Source organism: Salvelinus sp. IW2-2015, linkage group LG15, assembly GCF_002910315.2.
Source record: "Salvelinus sp. IW2-2015 linkage group LG15, ASM291031v2, whole genome shotgun sequence".
NCBI lineage: Eukaryota > Metazoa > Chordata > Actinopteri > Salmoniformes > Salmonidae > Salvelinus > Salvelinus sp. IW2-2015.
The window spans coordinates 17,157,963-17,178,825 of record NC_036855.1 but is presented as its reverse complement, the minus strand read 5'-3'; the positions used below and the strand labels follow the sequence as shown (position 1 = coordinate 17,178,825).

Sequence of the window (20,863 nt, the reverse complement as noted above, 5' to 3'; positions counted from 1 at the left end):
CACAAATACACAAACACACACTCATATGGTCCCCTCTCTTATTCCTCTTCAGGCTACGTGCTGACCTGCGCAACTCGGAGGCTCGTCAGTCTATTGAGCAGGCAGTGAAGGAGCACAAGGCTGAGATTCTGGCCCTGCAGGAGGCCCTCAAGGACCAGAAACTCAAAGCAGAGAACCTCTCTGACACAGTGAGCCTTATGTGTCTGTCTGTCTCTCTGTCTATCTCTCTGTCTAAAGCAGACCCGTACATCCTGTCTCTGTCCCTCTAGCTGAATGACCTGGAGAAGAAGCATGCCATGCTGGAGATGAATTCAAGGAGTCTGCAGCAGAAGCTGGAGACTGAGAGGGAGCAGAAGCAGAGGCTGCTGGATGACGTAGGCTACGTTATTCTTATTCTGCCCGTGATATATTTGAGTTATTTATATCATATAATGTCACATACCTGGGCTTAATAAAAACTCCTCTATTATAACCGAGTATGTTTGTTTGTCTTGTGAGAAGTGAAATATCACAGAATGTCTGTTGATACTGTTTGTGTCCCTCCCTCAGCAAGGAAACCTGCAGCAGCAGTTAGATGTTCAGAAGAGCCACATCTTCCGACTAACCCAGGGGCTGCAGGACGCTCTGGACCAGACTGACCTGCTGAAGTCTGAGAGGACTGACCTGGAGTACCAGCTGGAGAACATCCAGGTACTGTACACACACACACACACACACACGCATGCATGAGCAAACACACASATACAGTCCATTCGGAAAGTATTCAGACCCCTTGACTTTTTCCACATTTTGCTATGTTACAGCTTTATTCTAAAATTGATTCAATTGTTTGTTTTCCTCATCCATCTACACACAATACCCCATAATGACAAAGCAAAAACATTTACATTTACACAAGTATTCATACTCTTTACTCAGTACTTTGTTGAAGCACCTCTGGCAGCGATTACAGCCTCGAGTCTTCTTGGGTATGACGCTACAAGCTTGGCACACCTGTATTTGGGGATTTTCTCCTATTCTTCTCTGCAGATCCTCTCAAGCTCTGTCAGGTTGGATGGAGAGCGTCGCTGCATAGCTATTTTCTGGTCTTTCCAGAGATGTTCGATCGGGTTCAAGTCCGGGCTCTGGCTGGGCCACTCAAGGACATTCAGATACTTGTTTTCCGAAGCCGCTACTGCGTTATTTTGGCTGTGTGCTTAGGATTGTTTTCCTGTTGGAAGGTGAACCTTTGCCCCAGTCTAAGGTCCTGAGATTTTTTTATTTAATCAATTTWAGAATAAGGCTGTAACGTAACAAAATGTGGGAAAAGGGAAGGGGTCTGAATACTTTCCAAATGCACTGTAGACAAATTTGTAAGGGTGTTTTTTACATTGGTTAAAAGTAGAGACTGAGCTAGAAAACGGTACACTGCATTTGAGAAACATTGAGAAAGTAATCCTGCTTTGAAAGTTGATAAACTTGTTACCCCACTTTGGAGAAAATGGCCCGTGAATTTCTGGTACACCTACTGGAGAGCTCTTCTTTATCTACACCCAGTCAGCATCGTTCACACCCTCTTAAGCCTTAGCCTCACCCATCTCTTTGACGATTCACAGTGTAGTAAACAACCAAAGATTTCAAGACTAAAAGCGGTGAAAGTAGTAGCAAAAAGTAGTAGTAAAAATTAACTGTAGTCCTTGGCCTATATCCTAAACTGACTTTGGTGAAGGTCTTATTGTTCTTCACATTACCGTCTCTGGTAAACACACACTATATCAAATAAAATCTACGTTTKTTTGTCACATGTACAGGATACAGAAGGTGTAAACGGTACAGTGAAATGGTTACTTGCATAGTGGAGTGTGTTGTTTAGACATGTAGCTAGCTAGCTAGCTAAACGATTAACCATAATCCCAACTCTAATGCCGTGTTCAAAACAACTGGGAACTCTGAAGAAACAAACTCAGACTGGGAAAAATCGATTTGAACAGTCATCCAACTCAGAAATTCAACTCTGGAACTCGGGCCTCTTTCTAGAACTCCTAAACAGATCATACACGTAATGTTAGCTAGTGAGCAAGCCAGATAACTTTAACTAGCTAACAGTACACTTGAACTTGCAATGAAAATGAATTTCTGACAAAATTAGAAACTTATAATATCTGAAAATGTAGCTAGACTCTTACCCGTATACATGGATGAATGCTTCTCTCTCTGTCATGGATGCCATGGTTGCCCTTAGTTTGAAGATGTAATCCGGAGACAGGTGTTTTATACAACAGCCTTCTTACTGTGTTCTCTTTTTGGACTCTCTCCGCATTTGGCAATCATCTCTCTGCTTCCACATGGCATTCCACTGATTTCAAAACTCTGTCAACTTCTTCCGTGACAACGACACCGATAGAGCTATTAACTTCAGGGCAGCAATGTTGAGAGCAGTAGCAAAACTTTTTCAGTTTTCATGGTATCTTTCAAAAAAAGCCACGGTAGACATGATTTTCCGCACATACTTTGCAGCTCATGTTATAGACAGAAGCATGTCAGACCAATCTGAACTCATCTCTCGGCATGTCCAGCCCATCCATTAGCTCAGCCAATCAAATCAAATCAAATGTATTGGTCACATACACATGGTTAGCAGATGTTATTGCGAGTGTTGCGAAATGCTTGCGCTTCTAGTTCCGACAGTGCAGCAATATCTAACATGTATTCTAACAATTCCACAACTACCTAATACACACAAATCTAAGTAAAGGAATGGAATAAGAGTAAGAATATATACATATAAATATATGGATGAGCAATGACAGAGCGGCATAGGCAAGATGCAATAGATGGTATAAAATCGAGTATAAACATATGAGATGAATAATGTAAGATATGTAAACATTATTAAAGTGGAATTATTGAATTGACTAGTGATCCATTTATTAAAGTGGACAATGATTTCAAGTTTGTATGTAGGCAGCAGCCTCTCTGTGCTAGTGATGGCTGTTTAACAGTCTGATGGCCTTGAGATAGAAGCTATTTTTCAGTCTGTCGGGGTCAGCTTTGATGCACCTGTACTGACCCCACCCTCTGGATGGTAGTGGGGTGAACAGGCAGTGGCTCGGGTGGTTGTTGTCCTTGATGATCTTTTTGGCCTTCCTGTGACATCGGGTGCTGTAGGTGTCCTGGAGGGCAGGTAGTTTGTCCCCCGGTGATGCGTTGTGCAGACTGCACCACCCTCTGGAGAGCCTTGCGGTTGTGGGTGATGCAGTTGCCGTACCAGGTGGTGATTGAGCCCGACAGGATGCTCTCAATTGTGCATCTGTAAAAGTTTGTCAGGGTTTTGGGTGACAAGACAAATTTCTTCAGCCTCCGGAGGTTGAAGAGGCGCTGTTGCGCCTTCTTCACCACACTGTCTGTGTGGGTGGACCATTTCAGTTTGTCTGTGATGTGTACGCCGAGGAACTTAAAACTTTCCACCTTCTCCACTGCTGTCCCAACAATGTGGATAGGGGGGGTGCTCCCTCTGCTGTTTCCTGAAGTCCACGATCAGCTCCTTTATTTTGTTGACGTTGAGTGAGAGGTTGTTTTCCTGACACCACACTCCGAGTACCCTCACCTCCTCCCTGTAGGCTGTCTCGTCGTTGTTGGTAATCAAGCCTACTACTGTAAACACTACTGTAAACACTCAAACACGGTGAGTCATCTGCAAACTTGATGATTGAGTTGGAGGCATGCATGGCCACGCAGTCATGGGTGAACAGGGAGTACAGGAGGGGGCTGAGCATGCACCCTTGTGGGGCCCCAGTGTTGAGGATCAGTGAAGTGGAGATGTTGTTTCCTACTTTCACCACCTGGGGACGCCCATCAGGAAGTCCAGGACCCAGTTGCACAGGGCAGGGTTGAGACCCAGGGCCTCAAGCTTAATGATGAGCTTGGAGGGTACTATGGTGTTGAATGCTGAGCTGTAGTCAAGGAACAGCATTCTTACATAGGTATTCCTCTTGTCCAGATGGGATAGGGCAGTGTGCAGTGTGATGGCGATTGCATCGTCTGTGGACCTATTGGAGCGGTAAGCAAATTGAAGTGGGTCTAGGGTGACAGGTAAGGGGGAGGTGATATGATCCTTGGCTAGTCTCTCAAAGCACTTTATGATGACAGAAGTGAGTGCTACGGGGCGATAGTCATTTAGTTCAGTTACCTTTGCCTTCTTGGGTACAGGAACAATGGTGGCCATCTTGAAGCATGTGGGGACAGCAGACTGGGATAGTGAGAGATTGAATATGTCTGTAAACACACCAGCCAGCTGGTCTGCGCATGCTCTGAGGACCCAGCTAGGGATGCCGTCTGGGCCGGCAGCCCTGCGAGGGTTAACACGTTTAAATGTCTTGCTCACGTCAGCCACGGAGAAGGAGAGCCCACAGTCCTTGGTAGCAGGCCACGTCAGTGGCACTGTATTATCCTCAAAGCGGGCAAAAAAGGTGTTTCGTTTGTCTGGAAGATTCCTGTATTTTTCCATGGGTAAACCAACTACGCTCGTTATTTAACTATTTTCTTCGTATTTACAGTTTGTTATTATACCTGCTTGAAAATCTATTGCAATACTTGAAAATGGCTGTCTTGTAATGATCAACAACCAACTTGACAGAGCTTGAAGAATTTTTTAAAGAATAATGTGCAAATATTGTACACTCCAGGTGTGCAAAGCTCTTAGAGACTTACCCAGAAAGACTCTCTGCTGTAATCACTGCCAAAGGTGATTCCAACATGTATTGACTCAGGGGTGTGAATACTTACAGTGCCAGCCAAAAGTTTGGACACACCTACTCATTCCAGGGTTTTTCTTTATTTTTTACTATTTTCTACATTGTAGAATAATAGTGAAGACATCAAAACTATGAAATAACATACAGTGGGGAGAACAAGTATTTGATACACTGCCGATTTTGCAGGTTTTCCTACTTACAAAGCATGTAGGGGTCTGTAATTTTTATCATAGGTACACTTCAACTGTGAGAGACAGAATCTAAAACAAAAATCCAGAAAATCACATTGTATGATTTTTAAGTCATTCATTTGCATTTTATTGCATGACATAAGTATTTGATACATCAGAAAAGCAGAACTTAATATTTGGTACAGAAACCTTTGTTCGCAATTACAGAGATCATACGTTTCCTGTAGTTCTTGACCAGGTTTTGCACACACTGCAGCAGGGATTTTGGCCCACTCCTCCATACAGACCTTCTCCAGATCCTTCAGGTTTCGGGGCTATCGCTGGGCAATACGGACTTTCAGCTCCCTCCAAAGATTGTCTATTGGGTTCAGGTCTGGAGACTGGCTAGGCCACTCCAGGACCTTGAGGGGTTGTTGAGGGTGGCTTGGGGTTGGTGGCCGAGCGGCTGGCGTAGGACTCCAGCCTGGTGGCAGGATGCCCTTCTTACGGAGCCACTCCTTAGTTGCCCTGGCTGTGTGTTTCGGGTCGTTGTCATGCTGGAAGACCCAGCCACGACCCATCTTCCAATGCTCTTACTGAGGGAAGGAGGTTGTTGGCCAAGATCTCGCGATACATGGCCCCATCCATCCTCCTCTCAATACGGTGCAGTGTCCTGTCGCCTTTGCAGAAAAGCATCCCCAAAGAATGATGTTTCCACTCCATGCTTCACGGTTGGGATGGTCTTGGGGTTGTACTCATCCTTCTTCTTCCTCCAAACACGGTGAGTGGAGTTTAGACCAAAAAGCTCTATTTTAGTCTCATCAGACCACATGACTCTCTCCCATTCCTCCTCTGGATCATCCAGATGGTCATTGGCAAACTTCAGACGGGCCTGGACATGCGCTGGCTTGAGCAGGGGGACCTTGCGTGCGCTGCAGGATTTTAATCCATGATGGCGTAGTGTGTTACTAATGGTTTTTTTGAGACTGTGGTCCCAGCTCTCTTCAGGTCATTGACCAGGTCCTGCCGTGTAGTTCTGGGCTGATCCCTCACTTTCCTCATGATCATTGTTGCCCCACGAGGTGAGATCTTGCATGGAGCCCCAGACCGAGGGTGATTGACCGTCATCTTGAACTTCTTCCATTTCTAATAATTGCACCAACAGTTGTTGCCTTCTCACCAAGCTGCTTGCCTATTGTCCTGTAGCCCATCCCAGCCTTGTGCATGTCTACAATTTTATCCATGATATCCTTAAACAGCTCTCTGGTCTTGGCCATTGTGGAGAGGTTGAAGTCTGTTTGATTGAGTGTGTGGACAGGTGTCTTTTATACAGGTAACGAGTTCAAACAGGTGCAGTTAATACAGGTAATGAGTGGAGAACAGGAGGGCTTCTTAAAAAAAAACTAACAGGTCTGTGAGAGCTGGAATTCTTACTGGTTGGTAGGTGATCAAATACTTATGTCATGCAATAAAATGCAAATTAATGACTTAACCTGCAAACTTGTTCTCCCCACTGTATATGGAATCATGTAGTACCAAAATAGTGTTAAACAAATCAAAATGTATTTTATATTTGAGATTCTTCAAAGTAGCCACCCTTTGCCTTGATGACAGCTTTGCACACTCTTGGCATTCTCTCAACCAGCTTCATGAGGAATGCTTTTCCAACAGTCTTGAAGTAGTTCCCACATATGCTGAGCACTTGTTGGCTGCTTTTCCTTCACTCTGCAGTCCAACTCATCCCAAACCATCTCAATTGCGTTGAGGTCGGGTGATTGTGGCCAGAATAACACCGTTTTTTTTACTGCAGTAATTTTGCTGTGTAACTGCATTTAGATGCAATATAACTGCAGTTAAACTGCACTTTTACTGCAGTTTCAAAACCGCAATCTTTTTTTGTAAGGGCAGGGCTCCAGACTGCAACCATTAAGTGGCATTTTATGACCCTTTGACTTGGCTGTGCAAGTTCAATTTGCAATTGGTCGCGTGCGAGTTTCAAACTCACAAGTTTCAAAAAAATTCCTGTAACAAAAGTGTCTGTCCAGCCCCTGGGCCTGTTTTGCTGGGTCCTGTTCTGCTGGGGCCTGCTGCTGTGATGAGCGAGCCACTTGATGTGCGCTCCGAACGAGAGGAAAAAGGCTTCTAGTTGTATAAGATTAAAAAGTCAAATTGCGGGAAATACATAGCGATGAAAACAACAACTGTTGTTCTCAGCTTTCTGTGGGTATAATTTGTATTTGTAATCTCTTAATATTGAACTCAATAGCAACTACTGTATTTTACAACCCATATATTTGATATGGCTTTAAATTACGAAGTGCGCGAAATGCGCATTAGCCATTGTCATGAATTTTGAGCTGACAATAGAGTATTGTTGTTTGTTATATTTTACTGTTAAAATAGGGCTCCAGAATTCACCACATGAGGAAGTGAAAACTCTAAACACATCAGCTAGATCTCTAATTAAGCAATAAGGCACTCGAGGGGTTGTGTTTTATGGCCAAAATAACATGGCTAAGGGCTGTATCCAGGCACCCCCCCCATGCCTTAATGCTTAATTAGAGAGCTAGCTAATGTGTTTAGAGTTCACTTCCTCATGTGGTGAATAAGCCCCAAAATAAATTTGCATATGATATTAGTGCACACAAAGATGTATGAAAATTCATATTTACTGAACAAAACAATTCAGAATATTCTGAAGCCCTATTTTAACATTAAAATATACCAAACAACACTACCCTATTGTCATCTCACAATTCATGACAATCACTGGATTAGGTTGCACATCAAAATATCTTGAATCATGCATTCCTGCTTGGACATGTTAGATGAAACAACTTATTTATTGAATAGCCTACCATCTCATTAGTCGATTACACAGTCTAAAGCACTGTGAATTACTTTATAAGATGAATGATAACAAAAATTTGGTGCTACAAAATCATGGGCTGGTGCCACTGAAAAAGTTGGTGGCACCGTGGAAAAAATGTGTCTGGAGCCCTTGTCAAGGGGTGTGATGTATTATCTGCTGCAGAGTAATGTGTTCTACCGACAATTTGGCTGTTGGGAAGAGAATCGTTGTGTAAGAATTTCCACAACAGATGTTAAGCCGAAAAATATGTTGGTAGGACAAGGCTATGTATGTTTGTGCACATGGAAGTCAGTGATTTATGTTTACTATAGGTTAATGAGGCAATACAAATGTGATGTGACTAAAATATGACTAAAAAGAAAGGGCATTCAGTTTACTTAAATGGCCCACTATTTTCGTCATTTTGAATAACTAGACTAAATCATTATATTATGAAAACAATGTGACTTAATGATATTTTAGTCAAAATGACTAAGACTAGACTAAATCTAAAAAGAGTACCAGAATTAACACTGATGCACACACACACACAAATGCACACGCACACGCACCACACACACACACACACACACACACCACACACACACAACACACACACACACACACACACACACACACACACACACACACACACACACACACACACACACACACACACACACACACACACACACACACACACACACACACACACACACACACGCACACACACACACACACAGAGGTACATGAGTAGAAATTCAATGCCTTAGTAATGTTCACTTAGCTCCACCTGCAGGCTGTGTTCTCCCATGAGAAAGTGAAGTTGGAGGGGACCATCACCCAGCAATCCAAACTSATAGACTTCCTCCAGGCCAGGGTGGACCAGGGGGGCTCCAAGAAGAAAAAGGTGAGACTGGACAGCTCACAATACAGGTACAGAGACACAGAGTGCATTAATACATACATTACCATTTCTAGAGCACCTTTTCATGGACCTTTTAATTTTATTCCAAATATTTTCTCAGAATGTTTTTCAGTGACAGTTGTGTGTGTGTTTGTGTGTGTTTGTCCCAGGGTCTATTTGGGCGGCGCAGAGAGGACCTGCTGGCTGCCATGGCAGCCCAGGGCCAGTCCCAGGTGCCCCAGCAGGTGTCCCCTGCACCCTCCATGAAGCCGGTGCCCCTGCAGTACAGTGACATGAAAGTGTCCCTGGACAAGGAGCGCACCCGCTGCTCTGAACTGGAGGATGCACTGCAGAAGATGAGACTGGAGCTGCGCTCCCTACGAGAGGAGGGTGAGGACACTGTCATCTCAAATAAACAGGAAATAATCCCACTGAAGACCACTGCTGTGGTCCAGCACATGCTATCTCACAACAAGTAGCACATCAAACTCACACCAGGTCTAATGACTTTCCCTTTATGATTTCTCTCTCTCTCTCTCTATACACACATCCAGCGGTCCAGTACAAACCTGTGGACCATGGTGGTACCCCTGACACCCCTGCCACAACGCGGCAGCAGATTATGATGTCTGCCATGGTGAAGTCTCCTGAGCACCAGCAGGGCCCGAGCAACCTGCTGGCTACCTCGAACTCTAGCCGCAGGAAGGAGGCTGCCACCCCTGAGGGTGAGTCCTTGTGGACATGGGAGTGTATATGGGTCTTTCTATAAACTAGGGTACCAGTGAGGATTACCTACACTGGACAACTTGTTACAGCTGTTGAAACGTTTGGTAAGAAGAATGCCTCTCTCCCCAACGGTGTGATTACTACCTCTGAGGGTTTAGAGCTTGAGGTAGTCACCACATACAAGTACTTGGGAGTATGGCTAGACTGCACACTGTCCTTCTCTCAGCACATATCAAAGCTGCAGGCTAAAGTTACATCTAGACTTGGTTTCCTCTATCGTAATCTTTCACCCCAGCTGTCAAACTAACCCTGATTCAGATGACCATCCTATCCTGCTAGATTACGGAGACATCATTTATAGATCAGCAGGTAAGCAGCTAGATGTTCTTTACCATTCGGTCATCAGATTTGCCACCAATGCTCCTTATAGGACACATCACTGCACTCTATACTCTTATGTAAACTGGTCATCTCTGTATACCCATCGCAAAGACCCACTGGTTGATGCTTATTTATAAAACCCTCTTAGGTCTCACTCCTCCCTATCTGAGATATCTACTGCAGCCCTCATCCTCCACATACAACACCCATTCTGCCAGTCACATTCTGTTAAAGGTCCCCAAAGCACACACATCCCTGGGTCGCTCGTCTTTTCAGTTCGCTGCAGCTAGCGACTGGAACGAGCTGCAACAAACATTCAAACTGGACAGTTGTATCTCAATTTCTTCATTCGAAGACTCAATCATGGACACTCTTACTGACAGTTGTGGCTGCTTTGCGTGATGTATTGTTGTCTCTACCTTCTTGCCCTTTGTGCTGTTGTCTGTTTCCAATACTGTTTGTACCATGTTTTGCGCTGCTACCATGTTGTGCTGCTGCCATGTTGTGTTGCTACCATATTGTTGTCATGTTGTGTTGCTACCATGGTGTGTTGTCATGTGTTGCTGCCATGCTGTTGTCTTAGGTCTCTCTTTATGTAGTGTTGTGTTGTCTCTCTTGTCATGATGTGTGTTTTGTCCTGTATTTTTGTTTCATTTATTTTTATTTTGAATCCCAGCCCCCATCCCCGCAGGAGGCCTTTTGCCTTTTGGTAGACCGTCATTGTAAATAAGAATTTGTTCTTAACTGACTTGCCTAGTTAAATAAAGGTTAAGGTTAATTGATAATAATCTGCCATTTTTCTTCATGTCATTACATTAAGATATAAGGGGGATCATAGCTATATTCAATACAATTCACAAGTTGATTGAAATGTTTAACCCTTTATCATGGTCGGTGTCTTGATGAATTCCAAAATCGTGTGTCATAAAACATTACTTTTCTGTACATTTATGGCAGCGTTAGTTGTCGTTATATCATATATTAAGCATTAATCAGTTAAATTAGACATTGAACTTGAATCCTGTAAGAATCCTGGATCTGGCTGTCTGACAGGTTTTTATATAGACATCTCAGAAATGCAGCGTAATTATATAACAGTTTGTGTATCCTTATGTTACAGGGTGAAAACAGTTTTCATGGGCACAAAAAATCCTAAATAATTAATGCAATTGCAAAATCGAATGCTTCTAACTGAAAGAGTCACCTTACCATGATACTTAAAACCTAAATCGATACTGTCATTAATGTGGTTCTTCAATAACTATGCATAYTACTTGTTGGATGTGCGATTGGTGTCCGGCTGATTAGATACACTGTGATATTTTCACACATCATCTGATCCAGGAAGGAATTTTTCAAATGGCAGTCAAGTGACGGACAGCTGTTGTGATTTCACATGCAATGCAACAACCAGAGCTGGTTCTGACCTCCCTGGGGCCCTAGGAAAATTCTGCTAAGGGGCCCTCCTACCTGACCCGTGAGCCATGTAAACCATTTGCCATTGCCACACAGTTACACCTGACACCCCAGTGCTCCCACTACAATCCTCCCTCCTTTAAAACAGTTTGAGGTATAAACAAACAATATTTATTGAATACAATATTTTCTATAGAATCTTAAGATAAGTGAATATTAACATTAACATAAGAAATTGTAGAAAATATTGAGCTTTGGCTCTGCTGCCTGGTAATTAGTCCAGTCCTCACAATATTATACAATTAGCTTTGGCTATACAATGTAAACATAAGCCTATAGGCTATGGCTGTAGCTATATGTCTCAAAATAGTCAAATAAAACCTATACAGCTGTGTGATTAACTTTGGTTCCCTCTACAGCCTGGGCATTTTCAGCATCAGCATGGACACCAGTCTGTCTGGACTGTCTGGAAGAAATGGAGAATGTATGTCACATAGTTAGTTAAGCAGGCATTTACACACATGCACTTCTGCCATACAATCTTAAATGTTACTAAGTGTGTAAACATTTGAATGTTTGAATTAAAATCTTACTATCAAAATATTCCCCTTCTGCACTTTGAGGCAAAATCATCAAGGAAGTCATCATAGGACATGCGTTTCCCCAGGTCATGATTTATGCTCATGATGGCCAGACCATTCAAACGTTCCTGTGACATGGAAGACCTCAGGGACCTTTTGATGAGCTTTCATTTTAAAAAGCTCCTCTCTGACGATTCTACTGTTACTGGTAGGGTGACTGCAATTCTTAGGGCTGTCCAAAAGGATAGGATAGAGTTCTTCCAGGTTTTTATAACAGAGAAAGGAAAGCAGCTCAAAGGCAGTCATCTTATCTGATGGCAGATCAGGTCAATTCTGATTCTCGTGTGTCAGATCCATTCCACTGATGTCACAGTCATCTCTGAAGGTTAGAGTGTTTTCGACGTCCATGCAGTGAGCCTTTAAAGATTCACTGGACATCTGAGAGGCAGTGCTGAAGTTCAGCAGCACTCCATATTTGGTTTTCAACTTGTTGAGTGTTTCAAATCTCTCATCCATGGATGTCAACAGCGGAGTTGACCACAATGTTGAAGTAGTTGACTTCAAGGTTTTTCAGTGCATCAGTCACTGGTTCAACAGGAGCCTCATAGCTGAAATGCCTCTTGCTGTTTCTCAGTCTCTTCTCTTTCAGAACAGCCTCCACATTCATTTCTTCACAAATAGGACCKAACTTCCTCTACAAGTGCTTGTGCCTCCACTTTGGCCACAGGATCGTTGATTGTATTTTTTTATTTTTTATTTCACCTTTATTTAACCAGGTAGGCTAGTTGAGAAGAAGTTCTCATTTACAACTGCGACCTGGCCAAGATAAAACAAAGCAGTGTGACACAGACAACAACACAGAGTTACACATGGAATAAACAATAAACAAGCCAATAACACAATAAACAAGTCAATGACACAGTAGAAAAAAAAGAAATTCTATATACAGTGTGTGCAAAAGGCATGAGGAGGTAGGCAATAAATAGGCCATAGGAGCGAATAATTACAATTTAGCAGATTAACACTGGAGTGATAAATGAGCAGATGATGATGTGCAAGTAGAGATACTGGTGTGCAAAAGAGCAGAAAAGTAAATAAAAACAGTATGGGGATGAGGTAGGTAGATTGGGTGTGCTATTTACAGATGGACTATGTACAGCTGCAGCGATCGGTTAGCTGCTCAGATAGCTGATGTTTAAAGTTGGTGAGGGAAATAAAAGTCTCCAACTTCAGCGATTTTTGCAATTTGTTCCAGTCACTGGCAGCAGAYAACTGGAAGGAAAGGCGGCCAAATGGGGTGTTGGCTTTGGGGATGATCAGTGATATATACCTGCTGGAACGTGTGCTACGGGTGGGTGTTGTTATCGTGACCAGTGAACTGAGATAAGGCGGAGCTTTACCTAGCTTAGACTTATAGATGACCTGGAGCCAGTGGGTCTGGCGACGAATATGTAGCAGGGCCAGCCGACTAAAGCATACAGGTCGCAGTGGTGGGTGGTATAAGGTGATTTGGTAACAAAACAGATGGCACTGTGATAGACTGCATCCAGTTTGCTGAGTAGAGTATTGGAAGCTATTTTGTAGATGACATCGCCAAAGTCGAGGATCGGTAGGATAYTCAGTTTTACTAGGGTAAGTTTGGCGGCGTGAATGAAGGAGGCTTTGTTGCGAAATAGAAAGCCGATTCTAGATTTGATTTTGGATTGGAGATGTTTAATATGAGTTTGGAAGGAGAGTTTACAGTCTAACCAGACAACTAGGTATTTATAGTTGTCCACATATTCTAGGTCGGAACCGTTCAGGGTGGTGAAGACTGCCAGAGGTCCGGACAACATGCCCTCCGATTTGACACACTGAACTCTGTCTGCAAAGTAGTTGGTGAACCAGGCAGTCATTAGAAAAACCAAGGCTATTGAGTCTGCCGATAAGAATATGGTGATTGACAGAGTCGAAAGCCTTGGCCAGGTCGATGAAGACGGCTGCATATGTACTGTCTTTTATTGATGGTGGTTATGATATCGTTCAGTACCGTGGCTGAGATGCACCCGCGACTGGCTCGGAAACCGGATTGCACAGCGGAGAAGGTACGGTGGGATTCGGAATGGTCAGTGATCTGTTTATTAACTTGGCTTTCGAAGACTTTAGATAGGCAGGGCAGGATGGATATAGGTCTGTAACAGTTTGGGTCTAGGGTGTCACCCCCTTTGAAGAGGGGGATGGCCGCGGCAGCTTTCCAATCTTTAGGGACCTCGGACGATATACGAAAGAGAGGTTGAAGAGGCCGGCAATAGGGGTTGCAACAATGGCGGCGGATAGTTTTAGAAAGAGAGGGTCCAGATTGTCTAGCCCAGCTGATTTGTACGAGTCCAGGTTTTGCAGCTCTTTCAGAACATCTGCTATCTGGATTTGGGTGAAGGAGAAGCTGGGGAGGCTTGGGCGAGTACCTGTGGGGGGGGGGGGGGAGCTGTTGGCTGGGGTTGGAGTAGCCAGGAGGAAAGCATGGCCAGCCGTTGAGAAATGCTTAATGACATTTTCGATATCATGGATTTATCGGTGGTGACCGTGTTACCTAGCCTCAGTGCAGTGGGCAGCTGGGAGGAGGTGCTCTTGTTCTCCATGGACTTTGCAGTGTCCCAAAACRTTTTGGAGTTAGAGCTACAGGATGCAAATTTCTGCTTGAAAAAGCTAGCCTTTGCTTTCCTGACTGACTGCGTGTATTGGTTCCTGACTTCCCTGAACAGTTGCATATCGCGGGGACTATTTGATGCTATTACAGTCCGCCACAGGTTGTTTTTGTGCTGGTCAAGGGCAGTCAGGTCTGGAGTGAACCAAGGGCTATATCTGTTCTCAGTTCTGCATTTTTTGAACAGGGCATGCTAGAAGGCCAGCATCCCGGAGTCGCCTCTTCACTGTTGATGTTGAGACTGGTGTTTTGCGGGTACTATTTAATGAAGCTGCCAGTTGAGGACTTGTGAGGCGTTTGTTTCTCAAACTAGACACTCTAATGTACTTGTCCTCTTGCTCAGTTGTGCACCGGGGCCTCCCACTCCTCTTTCTATTCTGTTTAGAGCCAGTTTGTGCTGTTCTGTGAAGGGCGTAGTACACAGCTTTGTATGAGATCTTCAGTTTCATGGCAATTTCTCGCATGGAATAGCCTTAATTTCTCAGAACAAGAATAGACTGACGAGTTTCAGAAGAAATCTCTTTGTTTCTGGCCATTTTGAGCCTGTAATCAAACCCACAAATGCTGATGCTCCAAATACTCAACTAGTCTAAAGAAGGCCAGTTTTATTGCTTCTTTAATCAGTACAACAGTTGCAATTTTAACATGATACACTTGGATTAGCTAACATAACGTGCCATTGAACATAGGAGTGATGGTTGCTGATAATGGGCCTCTGTACGCCTATGTAGATATTCTATAAAAAATCTGCCGTTTCAAGCTACAATAGTCATTTACAACATTAACAATGTCTACACTGTATTTCTGATCAATTTTATGTTATTTTAATGGACAAAAAAATMTGCTTTTCTTTCAAAAACAAGAAAAWTTTTAAGTGACCCCAAACTTTTGAACGGTAGTGTACTGTAAACATATCCTTTTTATTTTAGTTGCAAACCATTTAGAAATGTGTATCCCAATGTCACACATTGGCCCCGTTATTTACAGAAAGACCTTATGCACAGCTAACACACACACCACCAGATGAGACCTCTGTGTGGGCTTCAGCAATGTGTCCATATTTCCATATAATGCAGTATATAATAAAGCTACTTGGAACTGTAATAGTACCCAGGCAAGCTTTCCTGATGGCCGCCACCATCCTGCAAATATTCATCTTCCTCCTAATGCCTTAGACCTATGTCCTTTTTTCTCACACTCAACAGAGAGAAGGAGGGTCACTTTTGAAAGTAAGTTCTCCTAACTCATGGAGCCCTTGGTTTGCTGTCCCATCCCTTTAACCCTCTTCCACACTCCGAATGGGCCAGATTTGAAAAGCTCTGCACTAGGATCAAATGGCAGATCTTTAGGGCGGCAGGTAGCCTAGCAGTTAGAACGTTGGGCCAGTAACTGAAAAGTTGCTGGTGCAGATTCAATGTGCCCTTGAGCAAGGCACTTAACCCTAATGGCTCCTGTAAATTTCTCTGGATAAGAGTGTCTGCTAAATGTTTTTTATTTATTTTTTAATGTAGAGTATGCTATGCTAAGTTTGGGTTTTTAATGTTTGTATAGGAGCTTCCACTTTCCAGTAATGCCCCTTTACTGAATTACCCAAGCTCTGAAGTTGGTGTTCACTTCAATGAATGAGTATATTCATCAAAAGTAACTTTACATGTCTATGCATACATAAATCATAAAGAAATGTTTCTTGGTAGCTTATAGTAAAAGTATTGTCTACCACCATGTTGTAATATTGTATCAATGCTCATTCCTGGCTGCTGTCAGGTAAATCATTGTAGAAATTAAATTCAAATCAGCAGATTGGATGATTAGACATTACCAGCTAACATCAAATCACCCTATCATGTTAAGGAGCCATTATTTGTTTGTGACATACAGTTTGTGTGTCTGTATTCTACTTGGATAGATGAGAATGAAAACATTTACATACATCGTTCACTGTTGTTGAGCTAAACTTTCCTCCCTCTAAGTGCTCAGCTTTGGAAATCTGAAGCAATTTTCTTTACATCTGTTGACCTACACTCCAATCCATTGACCCTCACACAGCTATCTGCCCTGCATCTTGAACCACTGCAACTCAACCCAGACCTGCACACCATACATACACAGAGGTGTTTTCTTTTCAGCTTTTCAGCCTATACCGCACTGTTGGAACATATGAATCCAATTCCCTCAATAAGAAGATTCCTGGATGCATGTGTTAAGTTCCAGTCATGAACTGATCACTGGTGAATGATGCTATTAATATGATTTACCTTTTTACTTCAGCTCCTTGTGAACGTTGTGTTGGTGATGCTTCCTGTTTGTTGCCTCACTTGCACAGCTGACATGGCATGYTGCACAGATTTTTTCTTTTCTTCATACAATCATTGTGGTTGCTATGGATACTTTCCCTACTCACTGTCTTCTCTGGCTGTGTTCAGAGTATGGCCATCGCATGAAGGACAGTCAGAGAGACAGGGAGAGGGGGAGGCAGAGGGAGAGCATTCACCACAACACCCCTCACTGCTTCACCGTGGGACTCAACATGAGGGCTGCCAAGTGTACTGTGTGCCTGGATACTGTGCACTTCGGTCGTCAGGCAGCCACCTGTATCGGTATGCTACATTCCAACTTTCCACTCCCTGTCACGTTGACTAGGCATGGCACATTTCTGTTGAGCAAGGCTTTTTCAGAAGGGTAGCCTGTACAGTATTGTGTTTCTGGCAGTCCTTGTCTTTAAGTGTTTTCTTCTCTCCTTCAGAATGTCACGCTTTGTGCCATCCAAAATGCTCCCGCTGTCTTCCTGCCACGTGCGGCATGCCTGGGGACTGTGCCTTGCATATGGCTGAGGGGCTGTGCCGGGACAAAGGCAGTTCCCCTGGCCTGCAGCTCAAAGAGGCCAGTGGACATGTTCGCCTGGAGGGGTGGATGAAGCAGCCCAGGTGGGTCTGGTAACTCTGGTGTGTGGACTTCATACTTTCTATTACTGTGAAACAGATTTGACTAATAGCACTATACTATAGATCAACACTGCCTGTCTGCTTGCCCTTGATCAATGTAGACTGATTGCTGATCCCTCATACTGTATTTGATATCATCTGAGATGGCTCTCTAGTGCCAAAGTATAATTGTAGACTAAAGCATTACGCTCATCTGTCCCAGGTATTGATTGTCTGACTCTGTGGTAGTCTATGCTGCTGGCCCAGTGACAAACATGTTTGTGTTCTGCAGGAATGTGAAGCGTGGCCAGGGCTGGGAGAGGAAGTATGTGGTGCTGGATGGGACCAAGGTGACCATCTACGAAACAGAGCCCAGAGAAGGTACTACAACTTTAATGTTCCTATAGTAAATTTGATTATAAAATACAGTGAGCTCCAAAAGTATTTGGACAGTGACACAAATATCATATCCCCCCCCCCCCCAATGCTAACCTCCCATGTAATTGTAATGGTGAGAGTTTAGCATGTCTTGGGGGTATGATATTTGTGTGTCTGTAACTTTCTCACTCAACATTATTCACGGTTCATTCAGAACTATCCGTAATCATGGTAGCATCCACATTAATTTAGGAGTGTTCAGAAACATATTCTATTCTTATTTACAATAAAAGTGACTCCAAAATGGCACAATACATGTCATTTTACCATTGATTTCTATTGGGCACAAAATGATCTGAAACACAACCAAAACAAACAGCAAATGCATCCAACAAACGTGTAGAGTCACAATCTTGATGTAATCATTGTGTTCTTGGAATATGGGACCAAATACTAAACTTTTGACTACTTTAATAAACGTATAAGGGAATTTGGCCCAATACTTTTGGTCCCCTAAAATGGGGGGACTATGTGCAAAAYGTGCTGTAATTCAAAAAAAGTTCACCCGATATGGATTAAAATACTCTGAAATTAAAGATGACAGTCTGCACTTTAACCTCACAGTCATTGTATAATTTAAAATCCAAAGTGCTGAAGTACAGAGCCAAAGCGAAAAACAAATTGTGATTGTCCCAATTCTTTTGGAGCTCACTGTAGGTCGAACTCCAAGTAGTATTTTTCAAAACAAACAATTCTTATTCTGCAGGACTAACAGTGTTCTTGATTGCTGCCAGGTGGTGTATTTTGGTCTGTGTKGTTTTCGGGTACATTTTGATTTCTCTCCGTTTGTGTTGTTCAGAGTCAGTGAAGCCGTTGGAGGAGTTTGAGCTATGTCTGTCTGATGGAGACGTGATGGTGCATGGTGCTGTAGGGGCGTCTGAGCTGCCCAACACCGCCAAGTCAGGTACACCAAACTTACTCACACTCAGAGCAAAGCCCTGCCACAGTGGGTGAGCTAGGATAGTGCCTCAACTGGTTATAATTAGCGCTTTACGTATTAGTATCATGATCTGCTTAGGAATGGACTGTCTCCTTGTTCCCTCACTGTGCTGTGGTGTGTGTGTAGATGTGCAGTATGTGTTAAAACTGGAGTCCCACCCCCACACCTCGTGCTGGCCCGGACAGACTCTGTACTTCATGGCTCCCAGTTTCCCAGACAAGCAGCGCTGGGTGGCCGTGCTGGAGTCTGTGGTGGCAGGGGGGCGAGCATCCCGGGAGAAGGCTGAGGCAGATGCAGTGAGTACCACAGTACTGTGGAGTTAAATGAGTATAATTACTTACTAATACACACAAACACACTCCACCAATCCTAAACCTAACCCTAGCCCTAACATCTACCTGACGCTAACTCGCACCCTAGCTTCATGTCCACATCCCGTTTCAACCCTAACCCCAGGCACAACCCTAACTCTAACCCTAGCTTCATGTCCACATCCACGTTTCAACCCTAACCCAGGCACAACCCTAACTCTAACCCTAGCTTCATGTCCACATCACGTTTCAACCCCTAACCACAGGCACAACCCTAACTCTAACCCTAGCTTCATGTCCACATCCACGTTTCAACCCTAACCCCAGGCACAACCCTAACTCTAACCCTAGCTTCATGTCCCATCCACGTTCAACCCTAACCCCAGGCACAACCCTAACTCTAACCCTAGCTTCATGTCTACATCCCAGTTCAACCCTAACCCCAGGCACAACCCTAACTCTAACCCTAGCTTCATGTCTACATCCCAGTTCAACCCTAACCCCAGGCACAACCCTAACTCTAACCCTAGCTTCATGTCTAATCCAGTTCAACCTAACAATAGCCTCAGCCAATAGCTGTCATTGATGTCAGGGCTGCCAGGTGGATAGGCCCTTATTTCCCTTGGCTAATGTTTTTAAGGTATTTGCTCTGTCTAGCTGCCTCAGGTCTGACTCATCAAGTGTTAAAACATAATTTTTACTGTATGGGGTTTATCCATAATACTTTACCACCACAGTGCATTTACAATTACCATCAGTTGTTTTCTTTAACACAGCATACTTGTGATGAATATGATGCATCCATTAAATGTTTATGAATGATTTTTTAATGGTTTAAAAAAAAAAAATCAGGTGGTAAATTTACTGCAGTTGTAAAGTTTTGTGAGCAACCTCTGATGTCTATTGTACTGTATGTGTCGTTAATTGTCCCTCTTCTTCTCTCTCTGTCTCTTTCGCTCTCTCTTTCTCTCACACCTGTTTGTTGCTTTTTCATCATGTCATACTGTATGTCCCTGTATGTGGGCATGTTTTGTTGATTTGTTCTATTCTACCCGTTCTATGGGGTTTCACTGCACATAGGCTGCTGTGTCCAAAAGACAGATGGTTCTGCCTCCTCTGGTCCAGGTAAAGAGTCCTACGAGGCTGCATTTGTCTGCTTTCCTGTTGATACCAGACACACAGGCATTTAATACAGACAATTACAATGAAATTACAATTACAATACATTTTCAATTACAGTACAACATTAGAATTACAATATTGAGAATAATGCTGTGCATGTTTGTCTTGAATGTGTGTTCATCTTTCCTGCTGTGACCACACGCTGTTTTCTCCACAGTCCTTACTATTCTTTCCTCTATTGTCATATCAAAGTTGTGTTTACTGTAAGTGATTGTCTGACTGTTATAGCACCTGGCAACTATCAGACATGATTGTGTTTTGTTTAATATCTTTGCTTAGATGTATTGTGATTAGATCATTTGGTAGTCTTTTTGCTGAATATTGATTTACTTAGATGTTAGATTTCTGATTTCTGCGAGGTGTTGAACTTTCAAGATGAATGAACATAGACTCATCACAAACCTATTACAGGGATATAACCAGACCTATGCATGTGATAGGCCTTCCTGTAGCCAGGACAAGTGGTCTGGTAGTACCATCAACTTTCACTTCTCCCACCCTGTAGCTTCTATCTGCCCTCTGTTCACTCTGCTAGAATACACTGTCTCTCTACCCCCTGTTCACTCTGCCAGAATACACTGTCTCTCTACCCCCTGTTCACTCTGCCAGAATACACTGTCTCT

At 43.4% G+C, this 20,863-nt stretch overlaps 1 protein-coding gene across 1 annotated transcript in view; it reads left to right on the top strand.

The window, feature by feature from the left end:
• The window catches only part of LOC111975037 (citron rho-interacting kinase-like), a 46,435-nt gene that overhangs the window by 18,865 nt on the left and 6,707 nt on the right, over positions 1 to 20,863 (top strand). The window contains exons 16-26 of the mRNA XM_024003195.1: positions 53 to 188; positions 270 to 374; positions 550 to 690; positions 8,554 to 8,664; positions 8,832 to 9,051; positions 9,216 to 9,386; positions 16,872 to 17,045; positions 17,192 to 17,372; positions 17,662 to 17,750; positions 18,607 to 18,711; positions 18,874 to 19,043. Coding sequence (XP_023858963.1) covers positions 53 to 188; positions 270 to 374; positions 550 to 690; positions 8,554 to 8,664; positions 8,832 to 9,051; positions 9,216 to 9,386; positions 16,872 to 17,045; positions 17,192 to 17,372; positions 17,662 to 17,750; positions 18,607 to 18,711; positions 18,874 to 19,043 — 1,603 coding nt within the window. The remainder of the gene's footprint in view (positions 1 to 52; positions 189 to 269; positions 375 to 549; positions 691 to 8,553; positions 8,665 to 8,831; positions 9,052 to 9,215; positions 9,387 to 16,871; positions 17,046 to 17,191; positions 17,373 to 17,661; positions 17,751 to 18,606; positions 18,712 to 18,873; positions 19,044 to 20,863) is intronic.